General features: G+C 35.6%; 1 protein-coding gene across 1 annotated transcript in view; it reads left to right on the top strand.

Annotated features, from left to right (window-relative positions):
- The window catches only part of ADAMTS6 (ADAM metallopeptidase with thrombospondin type 1 motif 6), a 361,538-nt gene that overhangs the window by 11,537 nt on the left and 329,952 nt on the right, over positions 1-20,049 (top strand). Inside the window, exons 3-6 of the mRNA XM_077117302.1 lie at positions 6,665-6,833; positions 17,932-18,143; positions 18,717-18,800; positions 19,305-19,450. Of these exons, the coding sequence (XP_076973417.1) occupies positions 6,665-6,833; positions 17,932-18,143; positions 18,717-18,800; positions 19,305-19,450 (611 nt within the window). The remainder of the gene's footprint in view (positions 1-6,664; positions 6,834-17,931; positions 18,144-18,716; positions 18,801-19,304; positions 19,451-20,049) is intronic.

The raw sequence follows: 20,049 nt of genomic DNA, 5'->3' as shown, positions 1-20,049 counted from the left end.
CACTAAGAGAGGTCACTATGACTGGAGCTAAGGAGAGGGATAGAGTAATAGAAGGTATGGTCAGAGAAATAAGTCTGGGGCCAGATATAGGTTTTAAAAGATATAGGGTTAAATAATAAAATAAATGATGACTCCAAGTTTGAGGACTGAGCAACCAGAAGAATGTAGCTACCATTAACTGAGATGTCAAAACTAGGAGGATTAGGTTGGGGGTGGAGGGATGGGTATCAAGAGTTCAGTTTTGGATATGTTAAACTTGAGATGTTGTATAGAGGCTGGATATTCCAGTCTGGAGTGTGGAAAAAGGATGTGAGCTGGGGCTATGTATTTGGGAATCATTGATATATAGATGTTATTTAATGCCAGGAGGACACTTAGGGACTATGAAACTATGTAGGGTGGTAGTAGAGATAGAATAGAGAAAAGATCTAAAGTCTAAGCCTTTGGGTACTCCAAGAAGTCAGGGAGGCCGTAGAGATGAGGAGAAAACATCAAGGAACAAAGGAGTAAGAATGTTGAAGGAAAACCAGGTAAATGAAATGAAAACCAGTAGAAGGACTTATTTCAGGAGGAAAATGTTGATAATGAATGAAAATAAGAGTAAGACTGAGAAACTTATCCTTGCATTTATTTATGAGGTGGTTATTAGTGACCTTGATAAAAGCAGTTTTGATGAAGTCATGGTGGGTATTGGAGGAGAGACAAAAAGTTCATTGGAATAGATTTCAGAGGTAACAAGGGTAGATAAGTATATAGGCGATTATTTCAAGGATATTTGGAAAAGCAAGAAATGATTAGTAGCTTCAGCTGGAAGTGGGGCCAGGAGAATTTTTTGTGTACTTGTTCTTGTTTTATAAAGATGAGATTGATTGTGTAGAGAAAAGAGAGAAGGGAAATAGCTGGATTGATGTCCTTAGTAAGTGAAAAGGGATGGAATCTTCTGCATAAATAGAATAAATATCCTTCACTAAGAGCATAGACAGTTCATCTGTAATAATAGAAAACAAAATGGATGATATGGACATGAGATACAGTAGATGGTCATGTGTGGTTATAGGAGTTTGCGATTGTAGGAGATTGTGTAATGTCTATTGAGAGGGAAGATAGGGGATAAGGCTTGAAAAATCTGGAGAAATTATGAAATATTTATCCTGGATAGTGGGATGCTTAATGAACTAGAGAGACGTAGTATAGTTGCCATGCTATGTTAAGGGCACAGTTGAAATTTGTCATGATGAATTTAAAGTGGGTCCATTCAGCATATTTATGTGTTTCTCTACGGCAATATACCACTGAAGGGTGGCAGAGTTGAGTTTAATCAGGGATGTGGTTTAGCCAAATTGATTAAAAGAAGTGAAAAAGAGGCAAGGACATTGATGGTGGAGTTGAAGGTGGGTAAGGAGGAAAAGGAGAACATGAAGGGCAGTGAAAAGGTGATAGGATCATTGGCTTGTAGGTCCTGATGGGATAAAAAGATTATCTCTAACTCCTAGAAGACCATCTGCTGTATGACTGGCACTCAATACATATTTGTTGAATCAATATATACAGTCAGAAACAGTCCTCAGAGTGAGAGGGAAATACAGTACAATGGTTAAGAGTCCAGGCTCCAAAGCCAACTGACTGGGTTATGTAACTTTGCTCAGTCTTAGTTTCTCTTCTGCAAGTGGAGATGTTAATTATACTTCAGAGAACTGTTAAAATTAAATCAGATATCACCTGAAATGGGAGCCATCTAAAAGCTGAGGAGGGCACATCCAAAGAAGAAGAGCTCCAGAGGAAGAAGGTAGAGGCAAAATTCCCAAATGTCAACTGCTCAAACCCATACACACCCTTACAGAGAAAAAAGGGAGATAAAAAGTGTAGAAATAATTCAACTGAATGAGATAAAACAAGAATGCTGGAAGAACTAAGAAAAGAAAAAAAGGACAAAATATTGTTTTATGACAAATACATATAATAGAAATAGTGAACAGCATAATTTGTACAGTAGCTGTCTTAGTGTGTGATGTGGAGATCAAGCTTAAGACAATCATATAAACTTCAGAGGAAAAAACAAAGAAATAAAAACAATTAGAAGAAGATGGAAGTGAGGCAACAAAGAGCCAGAATAGCAGTGACAGGCCCTGTTGGTTGTTGTTCCAGTGGCCATTCCTGTCCCTCTTCTTCCTTCAACCCTGCTATAGAGGATTAAAAAGTTAAATACTCAGTATCTCAGCCTGCTTGGAAGGATACACATCTTCCGGTCTGAAAACATGTTGAAACTACTTTCTGTGAGAAAATCAAGTTGAAGAACTGCACAGGAAAAAATTATTATTGTGTGTGCAGTAAAAAAAAGAAAAATTAAATGAGGTAATGTGTATAATCATGTTGCATAGTACCTAACACATAAAATCACTGCATTGCCCTTTCTGAGTCCTTTTATTCATGAAATTAGAGATTTTGTTTCTTACAAGGCTTCTGACTCCATTTTTCCCCAGCAAATGAGTTACATGTCTTGGGCTCTTACACCTTTCTGCTGTCCAAAACCCAGTATGACTTCAGTGCTCTAGCCTTCCTGGGCAATGCACTGGACCTGCTTCGTACACTTCCTGCTTAACAAAACTTCTTATATATGCTCCCTTTTCTGAAGGAACTGTGTTCAATTTGCTAGCGCATTGTTACTAAACCTGTTAAAATAATTCGTGCTCAGGTATTAGAGTATGTCAGTGGCATATTATATTAAATACTGTCAGTATTTTTACTTAATTTTGAGACTGTTATCCTTAAACTAAAGCAAACAATGGTGAAAATGATATGAAGTAACTGAGGACTAAGACATTTTTCTTCTTTTTTTCCATCATCCCCCAAAGGGCTTTTAATTTAATTTTGCATTCTTAAGCTCATTTCATGTAGGTGACTGTCAGCTTCATATATAGGTTAGAGCAGCTTTGATTATGTCTTATCTTTTTGTCCCCAAACGTAATACTTGATATGAATTTCCCTAAACAAAATCACACAGGTTTAGAATTAAAAGGAATTTTAGAGATTGTCTGAGCCAGAGGTTTTCAACTTTTTTCTTTTTAAAGTTGCTGAACGCTTTTCTCAAATAAATGGTATGTGCCAGTTTAATATATAAGTTAATAAAAGCACAACTGAAGTTCCTAAACCCTGGAATCCAAGCCACGTAGATCTCTCTTTGTTGTCTGGGGTAATCCCTTGAGGGAACCTTATGGAACTCTTAGGGCTCCCCTGAGTGCTCTTTTTTTTAATTTTTAAATTTTTTTAGTTATTAATTAAAAAAATTAACAACAAACAAAATGAAAACATTAACATATCTTTCTGTTCTACATATATAATCAGTAATTCTCAATATCATCACAGTTGCATATTCATCATTTCTTAGAACATTTGCATCAATTCAGAAAAAGAAATAAAAATGACAACAGAAAAATAAATAAAATGATAACAGAAAAAAAAATTATACATACCGTACCCCTTACCCCTTGCTTTCATTTATCACTAGCATTTCAAACTAAATTTATTTTAACATTTGTTCCCCCTATTATTTATTTTTATTCCATATGTTCTTCTCATAGGTTGACATGGTAGATAAAAGGAGCATCAGACACAAGGTTTTCACAATCAGTCACATTGTGAAAGCTATATTATTATTCAATCATCATCAAGAAACATGGTTACTGGAACACAGCTCTGCATTGTCAGGCAGTTCCCTCCAGCCTCTCCACTACATCTTTTTTTTTTTAAATTTATTTATTAATTAAAAAATTAAGAAACTAAATAAAACATCAACATATATAATCAGTAATTGACAATATCATCACTTGGTTGCATATTCATCATTTCTTAGAACATTTGCATTAATTCAGAAAAAGAAATAAAAAGACAATAGAAAAAAAACAGGAAAGAAAAAAAAAGATTATACCTACCATACCCCTTATCCCATGCTTTCATTTATCACTAGCATTTCAAACTAAATATATTTTAGCATTTGTTCCCCCATTATTTATTTTTATTCCATATGTTCTACTCGTCTGTTGACAAGGTCGATAAAAGGAGTATCAGACACAAGGTTTTCACAATCACACCGTCACATTGTGACAGCTGTATCATTATTCAGTCATCCTCAAGAAACATGGCTACTGGAACACAGCTCTGCATTTTCAGGCAGTTCCCTCCAGTCTCTCCATTACGTCTTGAATAACAAGATGATATTTACTTGATGCATAAGAATAACCTTCAGGATAACCTCTCGACTCTGTTTGGAATCTCTCAGCCATTGACACTTTGTCTCATTTCACTCTTCCCCCTTTGGTCAAGAAGGTTTTCTCAATCCCTTGATGCTAAGTCTCAGCTCATTCTAGGGTTTTTCTCAATCCCTTGATGCTGAGTCCCAGCTCATTCCAAGATCTCTGTCCCACGTTGCCAGGAAGGTCCACACTCCCGGTAGTCATGTCCCATGTAGAGAGGGGGAGGGTGGTGAGACTGTTCGTTGTGTTGGCTGGAGAGAGAGGCCACATCTGAGCAACAAGAGAGGCTCTCTTGGGGGTGACTCTTAAGCCTAAATTTTAAGTAGACTTGACCTATCCTTTGTGGAGTTAAGTTTCATATGAACAAACCCCAAGACTGGGGGCTCAGTCTATAGCTTTGGTTGTCCACACTGCTTATGAGAATGTCAAGAATTCAACTTGGGGAAGTTGAATTTCTCCCCATTCTCCTCATTCCCCGAAGGGGGCTTTGCAAATACTTTTCCACTCACTGATCGAATCACTCTTCTCCACTACATCTTGAATAACAAGGTGATATCTACTTAATGCGCAAGAATAACCTCCAGGATAACCTCTCGACTCTGGAATCTCTCAGCCATTGACACTTTGTCTCATTTCACTATTCCCCCTTTTGGTCAAGAAGGTTTTCTCAATCCCTTGATGCTGAGTCTCAGCTCATTCTAGGATTTCTGTCCCACATTGCCAGGAGAGTCCACACCCCTGGGAGTCATGTCCCACGTAGACAGGGGGAGGGTGGTGAGTTTACTTGTTGTGTTGGCTGGAGAGAGAGGCCACATCTGAGCAACAAAAGTGGTTCTGTTGGGGGTGACTCTTAAGCCTAAATCTTAAGTAGACTTGACCTATCCTTTGTGGGGTTAAGTTTCATATGAACAACCCCCAAGACTAGGGGCTCAGCCTATAGCTTTGGTTGTCCACACTGCTTGTGAAAATATCAAGAATTCAACCTGGGGAAGTCGAATCTCTCCCTGTTCTCACCATTCCCCAAAGGGGACTCCACAAATATTTTTCCACTCACTGATCGAATCACTCCGGGATTCATCGGGGCATCTGAGTGCTGTTTTTAAAACTCCTAATTTATACCAACCTTTTCAGTTTTTCAGCTGAGGAAATAGGCCCAAATGTGTTTTATCCAGTTTTAAAGAGTAAGTTACTTAGGGAACCACTATTAGACAAGGATGAAAGTTCCTATTTATGAATCGGATAACTTTTGCTGTCTCATTTCTTTTTCTCAGCAAATGTTTATTTGGTATACCTACTACATTTGGAATACTTTCTATGGCAGTAACTGGTGCAAAGAAATATGAGACATAATTCTTTGCCTTAAATATGCAAATAGTCTAGTTGGGAGATAAAATATACTAGTGAAACCCTAAATATAGAATTTAAATAAAACTTGAAGACTTGAGAAGTAAGAAAGCCATGTGTAATTAATTGAAAATAGATGATAGCAGTAATAAGTACCTTTGGAGTGCAGAGGAGGGTGAAGCTACTCCAGTTGGAGTACAAAAAGTTTTAAAGAGGAGATATGATTGAGCTGAGTAGGACTTGGATAGGTAAATAGCTGAAAGACAATATAGTATTGTTAAAAAGAGCAGACATTTGTTTAAAGTCCAGTTCCTCTTATCTCTTTATAATCTTGGGCAAGCTCTTTACCTCTGAGCCTGTTGTTTAATTTACAAAATGGACGTATGTCTTGATTAAAGATACGTTAATTGGTGTAACATAAGCCTCAAAATCTCTGTGGTTTATAACAATAAAGGTTACAATTTTTCTCTTTTGTCAGTGTGCATGTTGGACAGTTTCCAGTGTTCGTGTTGGATAACTTTTACTCAGGGACTCAGGTTCCTTATCTTTTGACTGTTACCTCCTCTAGGTCTTCGGAGTTGTCTCCATTCAGTTGGTAATGGGGAAAGAGAGAGAGTAGGTAATTTCACAGGGGAGGTTTCCAGAGACCAGGACTGAAAGTGATATACAAGACCCTTCCCGTTTTCTATTGCCCAAAATTCAAATCACAAAGCTATATTTAAATATAGAAGATGTAGTTAGGTTGTGTGTACAGTTCAGAAAGGAAATACATTTTGGTGAACACATAGAAGTCTCTGGTACCCTACAGAATTGTTGGATAATTGGTGAACTAATATTTGTAAAGTGCTTAGTACAGTGTATAACATATAGAGGTATTTAAACATCCTTTTAAAAGACTAGGGAAATTTATATGATATTTTGTTGAATACAGATAATTCACTAAATCTCTATTTCTTTGTGTTTTAATCTTCCATGAAGAGGTATCCATTTATGTTTGACTCGTAGTATTAATGATAATTAATATTTAAGATGATTCTTCTTGGTAAATTCCTTGTTTCTTTTTCTTTTAGCATGGTGTTATTGCTACAGAAGATGAAGAATATTTTATCGAACCTTTAAAGAATACCACAGAGGATTCCAAGCATTTTAGTTATGAAAATGGCCATCCTCATGTCATTTACAAAAAGTCTACCCTGCAACAAAGGCATCTGTATGATCACTCTCATTGTGGGGTTTCAGGTGAGTAAGTGTGTGCTCTTAGAAAGCATGTTGTATCATATTGCCACTTTCTGTTCTGGCAAGTATGGTAAGGTTAACAATAAAATAAATAGGAATTTGAATGATCAGAATTATAGTCTCTAGCTGTACTTAAAAGATGTCACCTACCAGTAGTTTAAAAGTCAAATTTAGAAGATCTGAGAAGTTCTTAAAATAAAAGTCTCTGTAATATTTAATGTGTTTTTTTTTTCTTTGACGGGGACAAACCACCTTATTTTATCTAAGTACTAATTAGCACTTTTCATTCACAGGTGTCCCATAGTACTTTATTTCAATGCTGTTTGGTTAGCCTGATATTCTCATGATAGCACCAGGAATCCCAACACTTAGATATGACTTGAAGAATATTAAAGTAGTATTCAAAGGGTAGGGACAGCATTGAGTTAGGGTGCTATTGAAATACATAATATGGACAACAAACCAGACTTTAGTGGTCAAGGAAGGTTTTCTGAAGGAAATAACTTCTAAGCTGAGGCCTGAGGCATAAAAGGAATTAGTTGAGAAAAAGTAGAGGGACCAGGAGTGTTCCATATAGAAGAAAAAGCATTTACAACATGTCATATTCCTGGAATTAAAGGTTTCTACAACTGGATGTTAGAATGTGGGCTGGAGGGGCAGCAGTGGGATCCGCAGTGCTGGTGAAGATTGGTAGTGTGAGGTGAGCTGGAGAGATAAGGAGTCAAATCATGTGCTCTGAAGACCCATTGAAAGGTTTTAAACAAGAAGAATGACATGATCAGGATTGTGTTTTAGAATCTGGCAGCATTATAGAGACTGAATTAAAGAAGAGCAAGACTAGAGGTAGGGGAACAGGAGGCTGTGTTTAGTTTAAAGATAAGAAAACTTAGGGAAAGGGAGGATATAATATAGTGTAGTGGAAGGAACATGGGCTTTGGTATAACTTTGGACAAATTATCTAACATCTCTGAGTAATCCTCTTAGTGCCTAAAGATTAGATTTGTTCTATGTAGTTCTATGTAGTTTAGTAGCTAAAGGTAGATTTGCAAAGAAGTGTTTGTCAGTATGTAAATTTAGTAAAAAATGGAATCATTTGCCTTGTGAATAGTGAATGCATCATAATTTTGCTTCTTCTCCATATCCTTCTTGGGCTTCTTTTCTTCTGCCTCAAGTTTAGATTTTTTTTTTACTGTCTTTCCTCAGTTAACAGTTCTCACTCTGCATAATCTCTTCTTGGCTAATCTCTGAGGCTTTTAATTATGGAAAGTCCTTGTTGGTTTAGAAAAATTGATACCAGAAAAAGGTCACTTAAAGTGAATCCAGTTAAAACATGACTTAAAATTTCATAGTAAATAACTTAGTTTGCTAGAGCTGCTGTGACAAAGATCACACCGTGAGCTAGTTTAAATAATAAGAATTTATCAGTTCACAATTTCAGAGACCAGAAGGCCCAACTCAAGACCTTGGCAAGGACATACTTTTAACCTGAAGAGGTCTATGGCATTCTGTTGATGACTTCCCACAATGCTTGGGGTTCACTGATTTGCATCTCTGCCTTAGTCACATGGCAATGTCCTTTATCTCCTCCTGTGTCTTTCTTTGACTTCTAGATTCTCTTTATAAGGCCTCCATTAATAAGGATTAAGTCTTACCCTGATTCCATTTGGCTACATCTAAATAGGATTTTAGAAGATCTTATTGATAAATCAGTCCATACCTTAACTGATAACACATCTTCAAAGGATCCTTTTTATAAATGAATTCATACTTACAGGAACTCAGATTAAGAGTAAGAACGTGTCTTTTGTTGGAGTGTATGATTTAATCTACCCCAATAAAGAAAATGAAAATATGGTTTGGTATTTGTATTGAGTAATGAAACTAAACATTATGGAAATAAGTTTATTTTATCTCATATTTAACAAAACTTAGGTTATAAGTACAAATGTATATTCAATGAAATATGTATTTCGGTAATGTAATTCGCAGATTAAGTGAGAGAAGTGAATTTGTGAGTGTACGTTGCCAATAAATCTATTATTAAGAACTCAACTTTGTATCAAGATATAAGATGTAAAAACCCTTTTGACAATGGTTATATTTATTTATCTCTTATTCAGATATAAATTTTCCCATATTAATTAGATGAAAAACTATTGATGAATCCTTTTTATAAAAGTAATATCCATTTTTTAGTAAATTTAGAAAATACAGGGAAACAACAAAGAAAAAGAAATGAAAATGAAAATTAATCTTCCACTGCTACTCAGCAATAATAAAATATCCTTCTAGTACAATGATAGAGATATTGCTATATCTTTCAACCTGCATATCTCTGTATATATTTATCAAATTAATATTAATTTAGCATGTATACAAGGTTATGATAAAGCAATTAGTAAAGCAGGAAAAGTCTTTGCTCTCATGGAGCTTACATTCTATTGAGAGGAGACAGTTTAACTAAATAAGTAGATAAACAAATACATGGCTAAATGTCAGGATACAATAAATGTCATAAAAGAAAAATAAAGTGGGCCAATGAAATAATCTTGACTGGCTGTATATATTCAGAAATATTTTGGGATTGGTCAAAAAATTAAATCTTCTTTCAGATGTTAGAAATTCATATATTTGGATTGTGGGGAAATTATTATATGTGTTAATGGAGGAATGTTTTCTTTACTATTCTGTACTCTATCCAAAATTACATTGAACAAAGCAAATGTCATTTGAAGAACAGACCTTTATTTTAAAACAAAACAAAACTGGTCAATCATGTATTCCATTTTAGACAATTAGAGTGTAGATATCTATTTGAGATGAGCCTTTTCAAATCTAGCCATTCATCTCAAATCTAGCCAATTTCTAAAGGAAACTGAAGATATTCTCTCTCTAGATTTCATTCATTTGGTATGTGTGTATATAAACATATGTAATATGTGTGTGTGTGTTTATCAACATGGCTGCTTGCTTCTTCCAAGTCAGCAAGAGGTAAACTTGAGTAAGATGGGTGCTACAATAGTTTGTAACCAACCTAATCATTAATAATATACATGTTGTCGTGTATATTCCATCTTCTTTGTCATATTGTATAGGTTAGAAGCAGGTTACAGCTCCTACTCACAGTCAAAGGGAAGGGATCACAAATGAGTGAGAACATTAGGAGGTTGGGCTCATGAGCACCACCATAAAAGTCTGCCACAACTGTATGTAAAGAAGCTTTCTGATTGTCTTGAGGGTGTCCTACTGAAGTAAGAAGCGTTATGTATCTTTTCCTCTGTTGGCCTTTAGGAATAAAGACATATTCAATTTATATGAGTTTCAAAAATAGTTCTTCTCATGGTCATTTGCATCTCTTATTTCTTCAAATTTATAATATCTACCCAATGTAATTTTTAAAAGGGAGAGTGTGTAAAGAAGTTAGTAAAATAGAGAATAGTGACTTCCAGGCCAAGATGGCAGCTTTGCAATGTGTGCATTTTAGTTCGTCCTCCTGAACAACAAGTAAATAACCAGAAACAATACAGAACAGCTGCTGGGGTCACGTCAGTGACAGGACACACAGCATACCCCAGTCTGGACCAGCTGGACTGGCTGCGAGCCTCCCCAGAAACATGAATTCCCCAAGCAGCAGCGGCCGGCGCCCCTCCCCTTCGGCTGCTTCCCAGAGAGGAAAGGAAACAGACTTTACCAGCAGCTGGGGCTCAGCCCAATCAAATGCCAATTGTGGAATTAATTAACAAATTCTGACTACTGAAAATAGGCCCCCAACTCAGGTGACCCTGGTCAAAGCAGAGGTCACTCATTTTTGCCCTGGCGCCAAGGGGGCAGGGCTGATGGAAAAAGGAAAAATAGAGAAGCGAATAGAGGTTTTTGTGGCTGTATTTCTACTAAGGCTTGACTGCTGCCTTTGGATACAGCAGCAGGGCTCCTCAGCTGCAACTGCCCCTGGCATAAGCAGAAACAAACTTGTTTTGAGGGCTTGTCTGGAACCTGTGCCTTCCCCAGGGGAGGGGTGAAGCCCAACTCAGGTGGAATCCCTCTCTCAAGGAATTCAGACACCAGGGCTTGGTATTTGAAGCCATTAAAACCAGCCTATAACCTCTTCTCTGTCTCCACCATGCCCCTAGCCAAAGTTAAAGGTACCGCATCATCTTAAGCTGGGGGGACCTGCAGGCAGACAAGCATGACATACTGGGCAGGGTAAGAAAACAGAGCCCAGAGATTTCACAGGAAAGTCTTTCAACCTGCTGGGTCTCACCCTCAGGGAAAACCGACACAGGTGAATCTTTCCTTCTCATAGGAGGCCAGTTTGGTCTGGGAAAATCCAGCTGGGGTCTATAATACCTATGTAGACTCTCCTCAGGGTGGGAGGGAAAAGGCACCATACAAGCAGGGCAAGAAGCAAGAAAACAAGAACTGAAAAATTCTCCTCTGTTAAAGAAAACCTAAGCTAGAGGTCCAGAAAAAACTGAACTGAATGTCAAAGAACAAATAGACAACAAATTCATCCAGCAAGAAAACCTTAGGTAAAAGAAGTAAAGCAATCTCCAGAATAAACTGATTAAGGTAATTAAATGCCTAGAGCCAGCAAAAAATAACAAATCACACTAGGAAAATTGAAGATATGGCCCAGTCAAAGGAACAAACCAACAATTCAAATGAGCTACAGGAGCTGAAACATTTAATTCAGAATATACGAACAGACATGGAATACCTCATCAAAAACCAAATCAATGAATTGAGGGAGGATATAAAGAAGGCAAGGAATGAACAAAAAGAAGAAATCAAAAGTCTGAAAAAACAAATCACAGAACTTATGGGAATGAAAGGCACAGTAGAAGAGATGAAAAAACAATAGAAACCTACAATGGTAGATTTCGAGAGACAGAACATAGGATTAGTGAACTGGAGGACAGAACATCTGATATCCTACAAGAAAAAGAAAATATAGGGAAAAAATGGAAAAATATGAGCAGGGACTCAGGGAATTGAAGGACAATGGAAAACACATGAATATACATGTTGTGGGTGTCCAAGAAGGAGAAGAGAAGGGAAAAAGAGGAGAAAAACTAATGGAGGAAATTATCACTGAAAATTTTCCAACTCTTATGAAGGACTTAAAATTTCAGATCCAAGAAGTGCTGCATACCCCAAAGAGAATAGATCCAAATAGATGTACTCCAAGACATTTACTAATCAGAATGTTAAAGGTCAAAGAGAAAGAGAGAATCTTGGAAGCAGCAAGAGAAAAGCAATCCATCACATACAAGGGAAACCTGATAAGACTATGCATAGATTTCTCAACAGAAACCATGGAGGTAAGAAGACAGTGGGATGATATATTTAAATTATTAAAAGAGAAAACTGCCAACGAAGAATTCTGTATCCAGCAAAATTGTCTTTCAAAATTGAGGGAGAAATTACAACATTTTCAGACAAAAAATCACTGAGAGAATTCGTGACCAAGAGACCTGCTCAGCAAGAAATACTAAAGGGATCACTAGAGACAGATACGAAGACAGAAGAGAGAGGTGTGGAGAAGAGTGTAGAAAGGAAGACCATGAGTAAAGATAAAAAGAAGGAAAATTAGAAGGACATATAAAAGCCAAAAGGCAAAAAGCCTGGGCAGTAAGAACACTGATGTTGATGGATTAAGCTTCTCAATCAGGGAACATGGATTGGCAGAATGGATTAGGAAACAGGACCCTTCTATATGCTGTCTCTACTCAAAGGACATGAGGGAAAGGACACAAATGGACATTTGCACACCAATGTTTATAGCAGCATTATGTATAATTACCAAGAGATGGAAACAGCCAAAATGTCCATGAACAGACGGGTGGCTAAACAAACTGTGGTATATGCATATGATGGAATACTATGCAGCTGTAAGACAGAATACAGTTATGAAGTATGTAACAACATGGATGGACTTTAAGGACATTATGCTGAGTGAGATTAGCCAGAAACAAAAGGACAAATACTGTATGGTCTCACTGATATGAACTGACATTAGGGAATAAACTTGTAATATTTCGTTGGTAACAGAGACCATCAGGAGATAGAAATAGGGTAAGATACTGGGTAATTGGAGCTGAAGGGATACAGATTGTGCAACAGGACTGAATGTAAAAACTCAGAAATGGACAGCACAATGCTACCTAACTGTAATACAATTATGTTATAACACTGAATGAAGCTGAATATGAGAATGATAGAGGGAGGAGGGCTGGGGGCACAAATGAAATAAAAAAGGAAGATAGGCAACAAAGATTGAGATGGTATAATCTAGGAATGCCTAGAGTGTATAATGACAGTGACTAAATGTACAAATTAAAAAAATGTTTTTGCATGAGGAAGAACAAAGGAATGTCATTAGTGCAGGGTGCTGAAAATAGATGGTAATTAATATTTTAAAATTTCAACTTATGCATGTGACTAAAGCAAAAAATGTTTATTTGGTACAAAATTTATATTTTGACTAGTGCATTTCCTAATATAACTTATGTAGATAGCTTGATTGAACAACATAAGTACATGGAACCTTGGGTAAGACATGAGATTTTTTTGGTTTGTACTGAGTGATGCCCCAATGAATCCCAGAGTGATTTGATCAGTGAACAGAAAAGTATTTGCAAAGTCCCCTTTGGGGAATGGTGAGAATGGGGGAAAATTCAACTTCCCCAAGTTGAATTCTTGATATTCTTACAAGCAGTGTGGGCAACCAAAAGCTATAGGCTGAATCCCTAGTCTTGGGGTTTGTTCATATGAAAGTTAACCCCACAAAGGATAGGTCAAGCGTACTTAAAATTAGGCCTAAGAGTCACCCCCAAGAGAACCTCCTTTGTTGCTCAGATATGGCCTCTCTCCCCAGCCAACACAAGAAGCAAACTCACCACCCTCCCCCTGTCTACGTGGGACATGACTTCCAGGGGTGTGGACCTTCCTGGCAACGTGGGACGGAAATCCGAGAATGAACTCGGACACAGCATCAAGGGATTGAGGAAAAACCCTAGAATGAGCTGAGACCTAGCATCAAGGGATTGAGAAAACCTTCTTGACCAAAAGGGGGAAGAGTGAAATGAGACAAAGTGTCAATGGCTGAGAGATTCCAAACAGAGTCGAGAGGTTATCCTGGTGGTTTTTCTTATGCATTAAGTAGATATCATTTTCTTATCTAAGAGGAAATGGAGTGGCTGGAGGGAACTGCCTGAAAATGTAGAGCTGTGTTCCAGTAGCCATGTTTCTTGATGACGATTGTATAATGGTGTAGCTTTCACAGTGTGATTGTGAAAACCTTGTGTCTTATGCTCCTTTTATCTACCTTGTCAACGGATGAGTAGAACATATGGAATAAAATAAATAATATGGGGAACAAATGTTAAGATAAATTTAGTTTGAAATGCTAGTGATCAGTGAAAGGGAGGAGTAAGTGGTAAGGTGTGTATCGTTTTTTTTCTGTTTTCGTTTTATTTTTTCTGTTGTCTTTTTGTTTCTTTTTCTGAATTGATGCAAACGTTCTAAGAAATGATCAGGACGATGAATTTGCAGCTATGTGATGATATTGTGAATTACTGATTATATATGTAGAATGGAGTGATCACATATTGGGAATGTTTGTGTTTCTTTCTGTAATTTTCTTGTTTTTAAATTAATAAAAAAATTTTTAAAAATAGGAAAAAAGAAAACACAAAAATGGAAAAAAAAACAGTGCCACTTTCTGTTAAGTATATCACGTATATTATTTAATTTTTCCTCACTAAAGTTCTCAGTAAGTGAAATTGAGGAAGATTTCCTATTCAGTATAAAGATATGAAACTGAAATGTGCAGGGGCCCTCTACCTGCTCAAGTTCATTTAATAAGGATGAATATATTAATGAGGCAAGTGTATGCAAATGTCCTAGTACTAATGTCCTCTGTACTGATGGACCAAACATCTAAAAAACAGAGGACAAACTATAATCCACATTAAAATGTTTAAAACAAGTTGTGCTGGAATCTTGATCTTTTTTTTTCTTTCAGAAAAAGAAAAAGTTTATTTTTTGACACATAGCAGGAGATCAGATGGCTTATTAGTCCAAAATCTGTCTCCCTGAACTGCAGTAATTCTGATAGTTTAATAGCATTGAAAGATAGGTAGGTTTTAGGATAATGAACACAATGTCCTCAGATGATGTAATTAGAGGTGATTTAATTATTGAGCACACACAGATTGATTCCATGCTTAGTCACAGAACATGTATAAGAATATGACTGCCTTAACATTGTGATGGGTGTGATTTTTAGTATTATAGTGAGGTGTAGGTGATTTACAGGTTAAAGTCTAAGCTACTGCACATGTCAGGTGGGCCTAGTTTGGTTAGATCTAGTTTCGGTTATCAAGATAACTTTAGCCCTGGGGTGGGTTAGTTCTTCTGACCCAAGACCCTTCATTAATTAATATTAGGGGCTATCTTTAGTGATTACAAGACTCTAAAACTGAAAAACTGGATAAATGGGTACAAGTGAAGGTTAGTCACAAGGTTTTTACAATCATTAGGGTACAAGATAAGGTTATATAATCATTATCAGAGATCAGGGCAGCTGGATTACAATTCAAAGATTTCAGGTATTTCCCTCTGTCTATTCTAACATACCAGAAAGTAAAAAGGAATATCTATATAATAATTCAGTAATCATAATCATCTCTTAAATCCTAACTTCTCAGTTATAACACCCTGAATACCTACTCGGTGATAAGTCACCAGTTTTAATATGTAGTGCTTTCATTTTCTTTCGGTTCTGAATAGTTTATGATTTCCATTTTGAATTCTTCAACTCAGGAGTTGCTGAATTTTCAAGTAAATAGAATGCTTTTTTAACTTAATTTTTCGTTGTTAATTTTTAAATTATCTCAGAATATGGCCTGTGGTTTTTTTCTACTGTTTAGAATGCATTAATGTTGATTATATACTTTTATGAGTGTCCCATGTTTATTTGACAAAAAAAAAAGTGTATTGTTTGCTGGTACAAAATTCTCTATGTCTAATTGTTCTATTCATACCTCTCTGTATAGCCTTTTCTTATACAGCATTGGTTTATTTTTGAAAAATGTATGAAAGTCTCCCAATATGATTGTGGATTTATTCATTCTTCCTAGTATTTCTACCAATTTTTGCTGTACATATTTTGAAGCTTTGTGAGGAAATTAAAGATTTCTATTTTCTTGGTGAATTTTACTTTATACTCCTGTGTTAGCATAATCCTTCACCTAATTTATTTGGTGTTTAGCCCGTGCCGAGTTTATGATGCAATGTATCAGTGAGGGTTTTTGTTTTTATTTTGATAATAAAAAATTTGATATTAGCAGTATGCATTATCACTATTTTCCCTTTTAATGGCCTTTGCCTTAAATATTGTTCTTTCTGATGCTCAAATTCTACACCTGATTTCTTTCTCTTTTTTACAAAATATTTTAACTGATAAATCTTTACATACATACAGTCCATATACACCAATCAATGGCTCACAATATCACCACATAGTTGTGTATTCATCACCATGGAACCATAATTTTTTTATTTTATTTTATTTATTAAATGTACCAACATACAAATACAAACATTCTTACCATATGATCATTCCATTCTACATATATAATCAGTAATTCACAATATCATCACATAGTTATATATTCATCATCATGATAATTTCTTAGAACATTGTATCAATTCAGAAAAAGAAATAAAAAGAAAACAGAAAAAAATTCATGCATACCATACCTCTTACCCCTCCCTTTCATTGATCACTAGCATTTCAATCCACTAAATTTATTTTAACATTTGGAACCATAATCTTTTAATTCTCATTCTAATGAAACTTATCTATAGGCTTTGGAAAAGGTAAAGTTTGGATACTATGCCAGTATAAATGCTTGAACACTGTGAAACTGAAGGAAAAAAATATACATAGCTTTTTATAATTGGAATTTCTAGAGTAATAAAACAAACTCTAGAATGGTTTAATAAAAGCATCTTACTTTAAAGTAAAGGCTCAAAAGTGTTTTAGGATTACATTTTTGCAATATCTGTATTCTTAGACTATTTTGAAATTTAATACCTGTTATAGTTTGCTAGCTGCCAGAATGCAATATACCAGAAATGAATGACTTTTAGAAAGGGGGATTTAATAAGTTGCTAGTTTACAGTTCTAAGGCCGAGATAATGTCCCAATTAAAACAAGTCGATAGGAATGTCCACTCTAAGGCATCCAGGGAAAGATACCTTGGTTCAAGAAGGCCAGTGAAGTTCAGGGTTTCTCTCTCAAGTGAGAAGACACATGGTGAACACAGTCAGGGCTTCTCTCGCATCTGGAAGGTCACGTGGTGAACACGGCATCATCTGCTAACTTTCTCTCCTAGCTTCCTGTTTCATGAAGCTCCCTGGGAGGAATTTTCCTTCTTCATCTTGTGGCTATATCATTCTTCTCTGCTCTCTCCATATCTCTCACTTTCTCCAAACTGTTTCCTCTATTATAGGATTCCAATAAACTAAACAAGATCCACCCAAATGGGTGGAGACACATCTCCCCTAATCCAGTTTAACAACCACTCTTGATTGGGTTACATCTCCAGGGAGACGATCTAATTACAGATTCAAACAAACAGTATTGAATAGGGATTATTCTGCCTTTACCAAATGGGATTTTGATTAAAACATGGCTTTTCTAGGGTACATATATCCTTTCAAATCAGCACAATACCCTAGTTGCTTTTCAACAACTTTAAATGATTTTTTAGTATGTTTTCTAAATTTTTAAAATTATGGAGCAATATAAATGATTAGTTGAAAATCCTTTTTTTGGAGTAATTAGTTTCTTAGATTTATTTTTTTTCATGAGCAGTTGAGTGTTATTATTGTTTAGTTTTTTTCTAATAACATGATTATTTTGATATTTTGAAAAAGAGTTTAATTTTCTCACTACTGCATTACCTTAACTTACTTTGAAATATCTTAATATGTTAAAGACTTTATAAGCAGTATTTATCTACATAATAGATCTATAATTAATAAGTTTAGTTAGCAACCTATTTGAATTGGTTAATTGTTTTTATCGTAGATCTCACAAGACATGATACACCTTGGTGGCTGAATGCTACGTCTGCTTTTCCTTCTTCACTACCCATTAATGACACATATATCCATCACAGACAAAAGAGATCAGTAAGCATTGAGCGGTTTGTGGAGACACTGGTTGTGGCGGACAGAATGATGGTGGGCTACCATGGCCGCAAAGACATTGAACATTACATTTTGAGTGTAATGAACATTGTAAGTTTGATCCCTCTATGTAATACTGTACTTAATAGTTTGCTGTGGTTTTTGACTAATGCCATGGATTTATATTGTGAAATCAATATAATGATTTTAAGAATTCACTTGTCTAAAATGAGAAATAATTAATCTATTAATATTTAGATCTATAGAAACTAAGTTTAATGGTGACCTTTATTGTCCATTTCAGATAATATGACTTTTTTAGTGGGTCATGTTAAATCTTGTTTATGGGGTTTTCTTTACCTTGAAAATCAGTTTACCCTGTAAGTACTATGTTGTGGTTTGCTTCAAGGAGAAAATATTTCTTGAGGTACACTTGTATAACAAACCTATGTAGCAAGGCATCTTAGGTAGTAAGTCATAAGGGAAAATAACTCTTTTTATATGAGCAGTGGTTAAATTCATGAAGAGTGTATTATCCCTTTTTATAAACAACATGTGAGAAACTGGGGTTCGATTTCTGACCCATGCAGCCCTCCCCTGCCACCCCCCCCCAAGAAAACATATCAAACTTCACCCTGTAATTTTTGTCTGACTTTGTGTCTTTTCTTATTTTCTGGAGGTCAGGTTGCCAAACTTTATCGTGATTCCAGCCTAGGAAACGTTGTGAATATAATAGTGGCCCGCTTAATTGTTCTCACAGAAGATCAGGTAAGAATGAGTAGGTTAAAAATCTAGAACTCTAGATTCAGGTTATAGAATTATGTATTATAAAAGAATTTATTTTATTATTGCTTCTCCTAGGAAGTTTTGCTTGAGTATAATTTTTCAACTCTATGCATTTAATATCTTAAGCAGAATTTAAATAGTTAACAAGAATGTACCTCTTATATCCTAGTAAGACTTTAAATATGGATATTAGCTATATTTCAGTAAAAGGATAGACACCTGCATGGCAAACTTTATAATAATGGCTACATTTGGTTTTGTATGCCAGTAATCTCATGTATCATTAAAGCTGGAACTGGCAAAAAATGTCTATTCAATAATAATACACTAAATGAACTCTAGGTCAGATTTTATAGAGATAAAAATTGGCAAGAGATTATTCCTAGAAACCACTGCTTCTAATTATAGTCCCATTTTAGTCTTCAAAATTTTAACTGACCTTAGTAATTTGTTTGGAACATTTCTGGTATGCATGTTGTATTGCAGCCAAACTTGGAGATAAACCACCATGCAGACAAGTCCCTCGATAGCTTCTGTAAGTGGCAGAAATCCATTCTCTCTCATCAAAGTGATGGAAACACCATTCCAGAAAATGGGATTGCCCACCACGATAATGCGGTTCTTATTACTAGGTATGGTTTGTTGCAAGTATTTTTCCTTTGATTATTGTGCTTATTCTATGTTGGTCTATATTTGGTTCAGTTAATGAGTATAGGAAAAGCAAAATGGCATTTTATTATTCACCGCTAAGAAAGAATGGATTAGATCATTATTGTGTTTAACAAGTAAGAAAAAAAAGATTAACTTAGACATTTAATATATATCTTTCATTCTATTGATAACATCAATTCATAAGGTTTAATTGGAAGAACATAGATGATTTGTTAAGTGAACAAAATACCCACTAAAGGCAAGATTAACAAGAATGAGATTTTAAAAAATAAGAGTTATCACTTTTGGATGTAAAATATATTACCTATTCTTACCCCCAAGTTGTGTTAAAGCTTGTTGAAAGGTAGAAGGAACTCCCGTGGTTAACACAGTTTACTTATGTGGTAGTTTGTTTAATCAAAAAATTTCTTAATTAAGATATATAAACATAAAAAAGCAGATTTATTACACTGTATGTTGAATAGCTTGTCTCTCAAGCAAAATTATGATTACCCAATGGTTCATACAGTGCTTTCCAGTTTTACACAATTGGACTCAGATCCATTTTTCCCTTTCTCTC

Source organism: Tamandua tetradactyla, chromosome 9 (assembly GCF_023851605.1).
Source record: "Tamandua tetradactyla isolate mTamTet1 chromosome 9, mTamTet1.pri, whole genome shotgun sequence".
Taxonomy (NCBI): domain Eukaryota; kingdom Metazoa; phylum Chordata; class Mammalia; order Pilosa; family Myrmecophagidae; genus Tamandua; species Tamandua tetradactyla.
This window is presented reverse-complemented; position numbering and strand designations above follow the sequence as displayed.